The sequence below is a fragment of the Rattus rattus genome, chromosome 17, assembly GCF_011064425.1.
Source record: "Rattus rattus isolate New Zealand chromosome 17, Rrattus_CSIRO_v1, whole genome shotgun sequence".
NCBI lineage: Eukaryota > Metazoa > Chordata > Mammalia > Rodentia > Muridae > Rattus > Rattus rattus.
This window is the reverse complement of record NC_046170.1, coordinates 46,800,385-46,813,611: the sequence shown is the minus strand read 5'-3', so window position 1 is coordinate 46,813,611 and position 13,227 is coordinate 46,800,385. Positions and strand designations below refer to the sequence as shown.

At 43.1% G+C, this 13,227-nt stretch overlaps 1 protein-coding gene across 1 annotated transcript in view; it reads right to left on the bottom strand.

Annotated features, from left to right (window-relative positions):
• The window catches only part of Pard3 (par-3 family cell polarity regulator), a 546,246-nt gene that overhangs the window by 325,793 nt on the left and 207,226 nt on the right, over positions 1-13,227 (bottom strand). Inside the window, 1 exon segment of the mRNA XM_032887697.1 lies at positions 6,241-6,421. Within this exon segment, the coding sequence (XP_032743588.1) occupies positions 6,241-6,421 (181 nt within the window).

Here is a 13,227-nt window from a genome sequence, read left to right as displayed (position 1 = left end):
ACACACAGGTGTGTAGGGTACAGACACCTGCAGCTGTGGAGCCCTAGAACACACAGGTGTGTAAGGTGCAGACATATGCAGCTGTGAAGCCCTAGACTGCAGATACCTGCAGCTGTGGAGCCCTAGAACACACCTGTATGTAGGGTACAGACACATGCAGCTGTGAATCCCTAAAGCACACAGATGTGTAGGGTACAGATACATGCAGCTGTGAAGCCCTAGAATAGATGGTGTGGAGGGTACAGACACATGAAGCTGTGAATCCCCAAAACACACAGGTGTGTAGGGTACAGACACATGCAGCTGTGAAGCCCTAGAATAGATGGTGTGAAGGGAGCAGACACTAGCTGTGGAAAAACACACAGGTGTGTAGGGTACAGACACATGCAGCTGTGGAGCCCTAGAATAGATGGTGTGGAGGGTACACATACATCCCAGACATTTCAGAGAGAATGGGAGGAAGGAAGTCAATGAGGGAACCCACAGTATGATGTGATTTAAGAACAAATGAAACCAACGGTTTGCACTTATAACAAGAGGCAGAAACAGCAGGATGGTGAGGTGGGGAGCAAGGGCAATTCTAGATTCAGTTCAGCTTTCAAATAATGTAAGTATAAAGACATTGAAAGGACACATCAAATGCAGAATGCTGAAAGACCTTTACTATAAAACATCTATTTCCTAAGGAGGTTTTCTGCAGCACATCTGAGCACCCTACTATGCACCCACACTTCTACCCTCACCAGCCACCATGTAATCATATATAATTAAGACTTTTTATGGAGCAGAAAGATGTTGGTCTGTCTGTGGGAGCTGCAGTTTCGATGAGAAATGTCCACGGGAAGCCATGTGATGCAATCGAGGCTCACCAGCACTGCTAGAAAACCTTAGAACCTTCTAGAAGCAGAGATTGCAGAGAAGAAGCCAGGTCATAAGGAATCGAGCCCTCAAAAGGTATTATCAGACCTTAACCCATGTTCTCTTCTAGTTTACTTCCTGGCAGTTATAACGCATTCACTGAACTCCTGCCATGATTCACAGTGAGATCTACAGGCCCAAGCAGCAAGATGAGATAACTCTAAACTGAATCCATGAGCTGGAATAAATAATTTGATCAGTTATGGACACTGGTTATCTTTGGTGCTTGTGAGTGATCGAAATCTCCCTCTCATGGTGGGCAATAAATTGATAAGTAATTGAAAATCAATAGAAAAAATTTAAAAACAAAATGACTTTGACTTTCAGGGACATTTTCATCCTTTGAAATGTCACCCCACAGAGACCGTTAGTTACATCTAGAAGTGGAGGAGGTCACAACAACAAAAGCTTTCGCTCACCCAGTCACTGGGAATGGCTCAGTGGTTCTGAGACAGAAGAGAGGTCTCCATCTTGCCACAGGAGCCGAATACGATCAAACAAAACATGGGACGCAAAACTATTCCGGGTGTTCGAAAATATTGTTCTGAGAACTATAAATAAGCAAACATATCCTCAAGAAAAAACAAACAAGAGATCTATGTCAAATGCAGCAGAGAAAGAGATTTGATGCAGGCTTCCAAGCAGACAGAGTAAACCACAATATGTGTAGGACAGGAATTAAACAATAAAGGTTTGAGTACCAGATGCAACAGGAGACAAAATAAAAAGATGCTTTGTATATTTACAATTGTACAGTGTATACTGAAACACTTTCATGTAGTTGTATGTGACAACATACTTCATAAAGGATTGAGCACCCGATGCAACAGAAGACAAAAGACAACAGAAGATGGAAACAAAAAGATACTTTGTATATTTACTATTGTACAGTGTGTACTGAAACACTTTCATGTAGGGGTGTGTGTGTGTATGTGTGTGTGTGTGTGTGTGTGTGTGTGTGTGCGCGCGCTCGCGCGCGCGCGCGCGTGTGTATAACAACACACTTCTTATTGCCATTGAAAAAAGGCTTTCTACCCCAAGATAGCCATGACAACACAAACATCACAGATTTTCAGGTGCAAACAACCATTGCTCAGTTTGATAGACAGACAGCATAATCAGGCATATAGAGTCGAGTCCCATAAAAAAAAGGAAGATCAAATCAGGCCCTCCAGGTCAAGAAAACTTTAATCATTAAAGACAAGAAATGATGGGAAAATGATTGTGCAGTGGAGAAATCTTTGAGGCAGGAATGGTAATCTATGACTGTACAGCAGACGTGGAACGAGAGAGAACTTTCTATAGAAGGAACCAGTTCCACATGACTTGCCTCTAATTTCAAAAGCAACTTCTGAAGAAACCTGTGGTTCATCTCAGGAATACATGACATGGAGACCCGATGCGTGACCTGAATCCTACCAGATCAGTCTGTCCTAGGGGGAACAAGAATGGTCTACCAGAAGGCCAGAATTACATGTGTTGGTAACAGGCACAAAAAGACAATGTTTCTCATGCTATTAGACTGTTGATCACACACAGAGCAAAGCATCTTTATAGTACATACATTAAGAGGTGTGTGTGTGTGTGTGTGTGTGTGTGTGTGTGTGTGTCTGTGTGTCTGTGTGTCTGTGTGTCTGTGTGTGTGTGTCTGTGCTAGTGTGCTATGAGACTAGAGTGTAGCACTGTGGAAGAGGACATGCCCAGCATGAAGAAGACCACTGAGGCAATAAGCAAAAGTACTTCTCACCCACATGAATAAAAGCAAGACCCTAATATTCATTCTATCTATAATTGACTTGGAAAAACTGAGGCCATCCAGGAAGTGCAAAGGTACATTTGAATCAAGTATCTGGAAATGTGGCAAATTAACCAATAAAGATGTTGTGGCATGTACGTCTGCCAGTTCTCAGCAACGATTCTTTTCTTAGATTTAAAGACCTAAGCTATGGTTGTGCCTTAAGCACACATGTGCTATTATTTTAGCTCGTTCCGCCTGTTGCCAAGTGATAAACATGGGGAAAGCAACGTGGGAATTTTCCTATGGGCTGCGTGTTTTAAAAGCCTGTGATCTTCAAACTTCCTTCATACAACACAGTGTCCAGAGCCTCAGTGGGGAGGAGGCTGCCCCGTGTGTACATGTCATGGTGCTTCCTGGGTAAGGCAGCAATGTGACTTTGAAGGATTATCAGCGGGATGATCACAGATGAGAGTCTGCCAGCCAGCGATGCCCTGGCCACCTCCGCCTTACCTGGTATGTTTGAAGCCTCGTATGTCTTGATTGTGAAGTACGCAGATGTATTTTACTCTATTTTCCCATACAGGAGCCACGTGACCAGGCAAATATGAAAGCGCTCTACAACGTAAATTGTCACATAGCGATTGCTGGCTGCGAAACGGGGAACTTAGAAAAAGAAGTGTGCTTCTTTGTGATACCGAGTTACCACTAGGAAAAGATAATTTGTTTGTTTTTTCCTCGTGGTGTTTAAACATCGTCCTTTGGAACAAACAATGTGGTGCAGGCAGCTAGCTGCCATCACCTGACAGCCCGTCTTATCTGCCAAATCGATCATTAGGTTTGGCGATTTTCACCCGCTCCCCCAGTTTGTGTTTTAACAGGGAACAGGCATCATCCTGCTCGTACTGGCTCCATAGCGAGCTCCCAGCAGCCCTTTGTTAACATAGCACCCCTCTCTGCGATACCTCGACAGTGCAATCACTCTATGCACAATCCGCTGTTTTTTTAAACTGTCAATTTGGTTCGCACCATAAACCCCAACCCCACCGGGAGACCAGCTTAGCTTCAATGAAGCATTAGTGTAAGAGTCAATGTATATAAGTCTTATATGTAAGCCCATAATACAGCACTAAGCACACTCAACAATGATTAACTGAGTTCTACACTCAAAAGCAGAACCCAGAAACTGTAGGAATTTTGTTAAAATGCCTGGGGAGACTCTCAAGTGGGTATAGGCTGAGATACGAGGCACCGGAGTCCTCTTCCCATTGGGTTAGATCATCCAACCTTTGCGATAGGCCGGAAAGGAGAACGCTCCGTTTATAAACAAACAATGTTGGAGATGTGGCAACCAGAGTGGAGAGAAGCTAAGAACTTCTTGCCCTGAGCCTGTGAACGTGGTGGCATTTGGGGTGGATCGGTACGTGTTGGGCAAAAATCACCAAAGATATAAAACAAAATGCCTGACACCCTATAAAACAACTTCTGACGGAATACTGGTTTTCATTATGCAGAAGTAAAATATTCACTATCAACCCTGCAATTAGCTAGAAAATTACAATAATTACAGCAATTTTGTATCCCATCTCCAGTCCAATTAATAGATATATGACCTTGTCAACATGTAATAATCAGAATGCATCCACAACAGGGCTGTGGATGCTGAACGGAGCTTACTCAGTGAGGAGGCAATTACTTGAAATTCTGGGAATAGCATTTGTATGCCATGCTCTATTTGAACAGCTCAAAGCAAATACAATAGGATGGAATCTGTAGTTTCAATATATATTTAAATCAGATCCAAAAAAAATAACATGTTAATATCAGCTAACTGTTAAAAGGCTGGATCGCTAAGCCAAAGTCTTCTCTATCTTTGAACAAATCTTTAAGTAGGATCTCTATATTCTCAGATAAGGAAAAATCCGAGATCAAAAGGGAAAGGCGGAACAGTCAGACAGCTAAGCCTTGAAGGCACTTACTGCATGAGCCTGGTGATAGGAACTCAATCTGAAAACCCACATAAAGGTGACAGAGAAAATAAGCTTCAAGATGTGGTCCTCTGACCTCTGTATATGTGCTATGGCACATGGGCCCACATGTACACAGCATTCATATGAAGACACACAGTAAGAGTTAAAAAAAAAAACACAAAAAACAAAACAAACAACAACAACAAAAAAAAATCCTAGGGGAATTTACTTTATGGCATAATCTTTCAATAAATATTACTTTTTCTGTAAATTCTAAAAACTATCAAATTAGTAATACCTTAAAAGTTAAGAGAACATTTCAGGAGAAGAAAAATGATAATTTTAGGACAAGATTTGGTGGGGAACCAAGGATGTCAGTGAACGGTAAAGAGTTTGACATTTATCTTACTTCGTTTCATTTTCTGTAGAGATTTCTTTTATTTTATGCAGGGTCTCTGAGAGAATTATGAGGTCTTTTCTTTTCATTCTTTGAGTCTTGGGTGCTTAGTTTTCGACTCAGATCCAAGCTGCCTGCATATTTTAAACTTCTAGCTGAAGTTGACATAGATAAGACAAAAAGCAAGAGGCGAACAAGAGAGGAGGCACACACAGCTTAGCTTACAAACAGGCAGAACCAAGTTGTTGAAATGCGACCGACCACACCAGCAAGGGGAGAAAAAGGAATCAGAGTACATCCGAGAAGAATAAAATACACATTCTAAGTAATCACCCATGTTGCGTTTTAGATACTATGTAACCGACTATAGAAAAACATTTGCTCTCGGTCAGTAAAACCTCACCAAGTACTCTATCTGAGGTAACTGAGGGGATCTTAAGCAGAGACGCCTAAAGAAAGATACATGGGCTTTAAATTTATTTCTCTGAAGAAGGAATGTGGGTGTGGCGGGGTCCCATTACGGGTAGGACTCTTAAGTGTTTCTGCCTCAGCCTCCTGACATCAGGATTAGAGGCGTAAGTCACCACCATGCCATACCTGAGTTACAACCTGAACAACACCTGCTGTTAAATGCAGCTCGGCTCTGAAATTTTACAAACACGTATTATTTCTAGCAAAAACATCTCACTTTTCTAAGTAAACTGCCCAGAATTGGTTATGGTATTCTTCAAACAGATATCCTGAGACTAAGGGTCCCCCCTAGCACGTGACACATCATAGACTGTGTCCCTAACTTGCCTGGAGGTTTGAATTCCCTATCTCCCAAAACCCCTGCAGACATCTTTGGTGCCAAGGTCTCTTCTTCGCTAGGTCTCATGAAATACATGGGCTGTGAGTCGAGGCTACGATGGGGCGGACTACGAGAAGCCTTTGGTTGTTTCTATTTACAAAGACAGAGCAAGGTTGCGTACTGTAATCTGTCTTCATTTACCCTTGGCGAGCAACCACAAGTCTCTACTATAGACAAAGCTAACCCCGTCTATGAACAGGTTCATAACTGCTGGCTTCTTGTGTAAAAGATACTGGCCCGGGGTTCAAACTGTTAACCAGTGTCTGATAAACACAAAGAATTCCATTTGTAGGAGCAAAGGCAGATAAAGAAGCTGGGGGTAGCTGGGAATTAGGATGAAACGAGCGGAATACAGAAAACTCTCACTTACTTGCCCGAAGGACTGAAGGCGTGACCTCAATTTCACTTGTGGTTTGATAAGGCCGAAAAGCAGAAACATTGTTGGTGCCCAGCTCACTGCCGAATATCTCTGGACTCTGGGTTCCCGTGGAGCTGGCACTCGTACCATCTCCTCCATGGTGGGGATCCTGCTCATCAAATACTGCTACCAGCTGGAAATGACAGGAAAAAAAAATGGTACTTGTGAATGAAGGCATCGAAAATCACTACCAAAGGCTCCACCATGCTGAGGCAAACCTAGGAGAAAATACCGACAACAATGTATCCAAGAATGCTAGCTTTTTAGGAAGCCCAACCTCAGTGAAACATTGTCTCCCCGAGGCTTGACACTCCAGTCACATGTTTCTAGGAAATGAGTTTCACCATCTAAAATGTCACAGGTAAAAATACAGTAAGACATCCCAGAAAGGAAGGGTAGGAGTGCATTTAAATCTTCTCTACACAGACACGCTACTGAGTATAAGGAAGATCTATATACACGTGTGTGTACATATATGTTTTCTTTGCCTTCTTTTGTTTTCTCACCCCGAAGGGTCTCAAGTTGCCCAGGCTAGCCTTCAGCTTGCAGAGCACAGGGATGGTGTCTTTCGCTTCCTATTTCTCAGTCCTGGATTACAAGACTAACCCACCACATCCTGTGATGCTGAAGACTGAACCAGGCCCCCTTCCTACATGCTAGGCAGATGCTCTACCAGCTGAGCTATGTCCCCAGCCTCGTGTGTGTGTCCATATTTGAATGCACACAATATATGCTTCTCTTCGCATGTGAGGACGGGGATATTTAAAAATATACTCTTTTCTCATCATTACTGTATAAAACATAAAGAAAGGCCAGTGAAATGAGTCACAGGCAAGAGTTTGATAAAAAGGGTGGGGAGGGACAAAGACAGAGACAGAGAGAGACAGAGAGAGGCAGAGACAGAGAGACAGAGAGAGACAGAGAGAGAGGATTCGAGTAGACAAGACAATAAGAGGGAAAGGACTTGCTTCTGAATAGCTTTGCACAGAGGCAATGACTGTGATTCATTGGCTAAGACACAAACAACCAACTGAAGTCAGCTATCTGCCAGGACAGCAACACAAGGCAGCGACTCTGAGGACTTAGCAACAACACAGATAATCCCGACCATTCTGCAAACAAGTACATGAACACACTAAGTGGGATAAAACAGAAACCATCTAGATTCACTGTGGGGGGAAAAAAAAACAACAAACCACTATTTCTACTGTTTAAAATAAAGCTAACTACAAAAGGATGGTCATATACTTGCTATTCCAGGGAGGCAATTTACTCCGTGCGTGCCCATAGTCTAGCAACTCCCACTCTGCTCACAAATGCACAGATCAGGAATGAACAAAAGCGTGAAAATATTTTGGATGGCGAAAGCCAATATTTTCACTGTCAGAAACAGCAGTTGCTGAAAGGGAGAAGCTGGAAGGAGCTCTGTGGTGTTAAACTGAACTGGGGCTCAGCAGAAACTCATGGCTCCCGTGAGTGAACTGGGGCTCAGCCCCACCCCCACCCCCAGAACACCACTTCATTTCTGTGAACACCACCAGAGGTTCCTAGAGAATGCCTGAGCTGACCTGGATGAATAAGCCAATCACTGGATGTGGGCCATTAATCAATAACACTGCAAGTACCAGATGTATGAGGCCGTTGTTGGCAAAACCAAGGCATACCATTGATCATTAAGCTTTTCTATGGAACATAACATACCCTACAATGGTAAAACGTACCATATATAATGTACTGCTATAACTGTTCATGACCGGCAACGTAGTACGACAACATAGTAGGTTCTTTCACACCAACAAACGAGGAAAGCATTATGCTATGACCTCACTGAGATAATGAGAATTCCTAGATCTACTGTGGTCTACTGGGTAGCCGGTCAGAAAGATCTTATGGTGGTGGGCAGCTACCGGTGGCCGGGCACACAGAGAGGTGGTGTATATGAGTATTACAGATGGATCTCCTAGACCAATCAAAGAGGTCCCAGCCTTGAGAAGCAATAGCATCCCAGAATCAATGAGCACACTCCATGCCCAGATCTAGGTTTCTAATGTCATTCGCTAGTAAGGCAAGGTGTCTTGAAAAACAGCTGCTTGACAGGGGATCAGAGAAAATGCACATTGATTGTGAAGGCCTAGCAATGCTGAGAGCAAGGAAGTGTTGGAAACAGAAGAAGCACATCAAAAGGAAGGAGATACAGCCGAAATTCCCTCTGTCCCCTACAACCAAAGCTCGGATAACTCAGGACCAAGTAAATAATTCCACCCGGGAGATTACATTTGCAAAACAACACATCTGAGAATCTGTGATGGCGTCAAAAATGGTGGAAAGCTGAGAGCTGTAGAATCTGAATGATAAAGACAAGAGTGGGGTCGGGGCATGGCTGGTTGGTAGGTGGCTTCCCTAGGATGCTCAGTGCCCCTCATTTCATTCCCAGCATTACAGAAACAAGGCATAGTGGCAAAATCCTGCCATCCCAGTACTGTGGAGGTAGAGGCAGGAGAATCAGAAATTCAAGGTCATCCTTGACTAGACGGCAAGGAAACTGGTCTGGGCTACATGAGTCTGTCTTTATCTCACATATAAATAAATAGGTAAGTGGATGGATAAGAATAAACAAATAAGAAGCAACGTGGGTATAAATTATCATTAGGAACATTCATAGAAATAATTGTCACAGGGAAATCTACCAGTAGATTGGTACATCTATCGATGTTACAGGATGAAAAGATAAAGAGGAGCAGAATAATTGCCCATCTCAATAAAGGCCTCCGCCTACAACTGACATGCTTCATCCTGGGCTACGGAATAAGTTGAGGACCAGCCTGGGCTATATAAGACCCAGTCTTAAAAAAAAAAATCAATAACAACGATGGATGAATGAGTAATATTGGAAATAAAGTCATCATTAAGAAATCCATAGAAATAATTCTTTCCAACAAAACCTACCAATGGATGCCAAAATGGATGGCGAGAATAAAGAGATACCAAATGTTTGCCTGTCTCAAAAGGCTCCCACATTACGTGTCTGTCTCAACCAAAAGAAGAAAGATTAAGTTACCACTGCCATGGAGAGGGTGGACAGGCACGACTCTGTACATAAAATCCGCAGTGATCAGAGCACCACCCCCGATAAGGACAGAAGGCCATTTGTGTGGCTACTGTTCCCGCCAAACATGTGTCGCTTCAACTGAATCATAAAATATCAGGTAAAACTAAGTGGAAGGGCATTCCACAACGCAAAGATTACTCTGAACCACAGTACGATAGTCATGAAGACCGGGGAAATACGACAAAATCATGTAAACAGGAAATCACAGAAAAAAAACAAGAAGTGCTTGTGATGGTATCCTCTGCTGGATCTAGGAAAAGTCTAACCCAGATGGGTAAAATCTAAAGGAACTTTGAAAATCAGCTGGCACATGAGCTGAAGGTGGGTTGATAATCACAACGACTGCCTCTGATTATAGGTGATGCAGAAGTTCAGGAGCTGACGAAGGGATCTGGAAACATCGGGTAGCTATCTCCAAATCTTTATGAAATTTATAATTTATCTCACATGAAAGTTTTCAACTGTCAGTTGTAGTCACAAAATACTACGAAAGACGTCACTCTGGTTCTCCTCAGAACTGGCACAGTTCTTTGAGCACTGTAAGGGATGGAAGAACCAGGGCTGTGACTGAAAGGAACCCTCTGTCCTACTGAGGTATTGCAAGGTCCACGCTCTGTAATTAAGAGAGGGGGGTGGGGGGAGGGGGAGAGTACATTCACAAAAATGTGAGCGGCACTCCCTCATTGCCTAGACAGGTTTACCATCTTAAACAAGTACCTGCTCCTACCCTCGTGTCAAGGAGACAGGCAGAGAAACAGGAAGCAGGGAACTGTGCTGTGATGTAATGTGCGAGGAACTGACTAGTCCACTGGGACTTCAAAGGAAGATGAGACCTTGGGCAGCTCAGCCTTGTAATAAACAATAGGAAAATATCCTTGAGAGCTAAAACAACAGGGAAGGTGTGTGTAGGTGCACTCCCAAGTTTCCAAATTGTAATTAAGTCTTGTCCTCCTGGTGTGCCTGGTAGATCCCTCTGCAGCGGAAGCAGAGAAGTCTCCTGACGATGAAGATCAGGGTATTCTTTCTGAAAACAGATCCTTCCAGAGCTATGCTCCTGATGACATATCCATTGTGACTTTGCTCTGGTAGCATTAGAGCAGTGTGAAGAACTCAACAAACAGAGACTGGAGAGATGGCTTAGTGGTTAAGAGCACTGACTGCTCTTCCCGAGGTCCTGAGTTCAAGTCCCAGCAACCACAAGGTGGCTCTCAACCATCTGTAATGAGATCTGATGCCCCCTTCTGGTGTGTCTCAAGTATACTTATATATAATAAATAAATCTTTTTTATTAAAAAAAAAAAGGAACACATGAAAAAATGAGCATGGCTCTGATTAAATAAAACTTTATAAAAATAGGTAGCAGACACATTTTGATATGTGGTCATGGCTTACGACCCTCCACACAAGGGATTCCTGTCTTTCTGTTGCCGTTCAACTTTAAAGTTTCAATTTCCAAATAAAGCCAATCAATGGTATATTTGTAACCTGACAAGCTAACAACACCCATTTTTGGGTTGGTTATCAGAACGCAGGATTCCTACATTGATCTAAATATCATATCCTATACACGCTGTATGGCTTAATATGCATTTTTAAGCTATCGATTTTTGACATTTTGATGCTTAATTGGAGATAATTAAAATTCAAGTTTGCTATTAACTATGAGATATTTTCTCAAGAATCTAGTCCTTTCTGAAAAGTGAAAAATGGAGAAAAAAAAATTACAAACGAGTCTCCAAATGCCCAATATGGAAGTGCTTATACATGTATATTAGTTTCAATAATTATCTCCAGCATTTTGAGCAAACACAGGATTAAGAAATCTGGACTGTGTCGTGAATAAATGCTACGTGAATCTCGGAGGCAGAATCACAGTTGGCGATTTGCAATGTGCCAATAACATACGATTTTACAGGTTTCTTTTAAAGCAAATTTTAAGTGCCAGGTGCAGAAATGAAGTAATTTTGTGTTAAATTGGGAAGGATTTATAATTTTAGAAAAGCTACTCTACAAGAATACATATAGAAACACAGCAAGAGGAAAAACGGGACCTCCGCAAAAACATCTCAGATTCAAAAAAAAAAAAATCCCTGCATGCCCTTCGAAAAAGTAAAAGAAATGTAGTTTAAGTTTCTAAGACGTGACTCAACTCTGTATTTTCACCACCCATGAACTAGATCGCTCTTTAAGATTCACTTTGAAGTTTGCTTTTTAATTACGCTTGTCTGGAGTGGGAGTGGGGACAAGCATACAGATGGCCTCAAGAGACGGGAAGAGGGTGCTAGCGCCCATGGATGTGGAGTAGTCGTGAGTATCCTGGTATGGTTTTAGGAGCTGAACAGGGGTCCTCTGCAAGAGCAGTGCCTGTTCCTAACCACTGAGCCATCTCTCCAGTCCCAAAGGCTGCAATGTAATAGTTACCAGCTAATCTCTCTTCTGTTCCTTGCATCTGATAATACGATGGGGAAAAAAAAGAAGACCAGCTGAATCTGGTTAATTATGGGATACACTACATGTAAATACACCCTACCCGGTGCCACACATTCCCCACCAGAACCTAGTAAATATACGTCGCACATCACTGCAAACTACTCTGATGAGTAAGATTATGAGCAAAGCGGGCAAAAGCAGAGTGGCCAAATCCAGAACTGCATTTAAGAGGAGGTCACGGGCTGGAGAGATGGCTCAGTGGTTAAGAGCACTGACTGCTCTTCCAGAGGTCCTGAGTTCAAATCCCAGCAACCACATGGTGGCTTGCAACCATCTATAAATAAAATAAGAGGAGGTCAGGCTTCTCTGGAGGGTGGCTGGTGCACTGTGAGCCTCCAGTTATCTCCAAATGCTTCCTTATTGGAAGTGGGAAACAGGATGGTAGCTACCATAGGCAGAACAACGGCCTCACACCAAGACTATCATGTCCACACCTCTCACAGTGAAGGACGCTAAGTTACTTGCCATGACCAATACAACTTTATGAACAGGATTCAGGTTAGTGACCAGAAAACACAGAGCGAACACAGGTGATGTTAGAAAACCCCCATCTAGTCAAAGCAGCACGGCGTTATAAAAGATCTCCCGACTTTGTTGGAGATCTGTGATGGTGGACAGAGATTCTGAGCGCTTGCTTTTTAAGATGACAAGAGAGAGCCTTGAGCCAACGAATGCTGACAGCATGAAGAGGCAGGAAAGGATTCCCCACAAGCACCATGAAGGCCGTGGCTCTGCTGGCCCTGTGAAGACTAAGGTCACGTCTCTCCATCTGTAACTGCATGTGAGTGAGCACACATGAGCAAGCACACACACGTGAAGCCTCTGTGTGCTTATGTGCTCTGTGTGATGTCTCCCAGTAGGAAGAAGAAAGCAATGATGACCCAGCAGGCACATCGCTGGTAGATCCTCGTTTAGTATCAAGGTAGTATACATGCATTGTAAATACAAAAGGCTAATGAAAAGCCCAGCTGGCGTGGTTTGAGTCTACACACAAATATGAAGGTTTCTGTTTGAAAGGATCACAAAAGGAAAGGCCACAGACTGGGTAAGGAAGTCTGCTAGAAAAATGTTCAGATCGGCATAAAACCAGGAAATGAAGCTTGACCCTCCCATGGTGTGTGACAATTCTCCTTAACAGAAAAGGAAAGTGGAGACCAAGGAGCTGGGCTATCCAGGGTCCTGGTAAAGTAGGGATGGCTGAAAAGCAAATGTATTGGACCTTCAATGCTCCATGTTCTCTATCTCCCTGCCTCTGAACACCTCCCTCACTAACAACAGGCCCAACAGCCAGAGTCTGCAGACTCCTGAAGCCTCTAGCTGGGAGTATCTTGATTAACCAG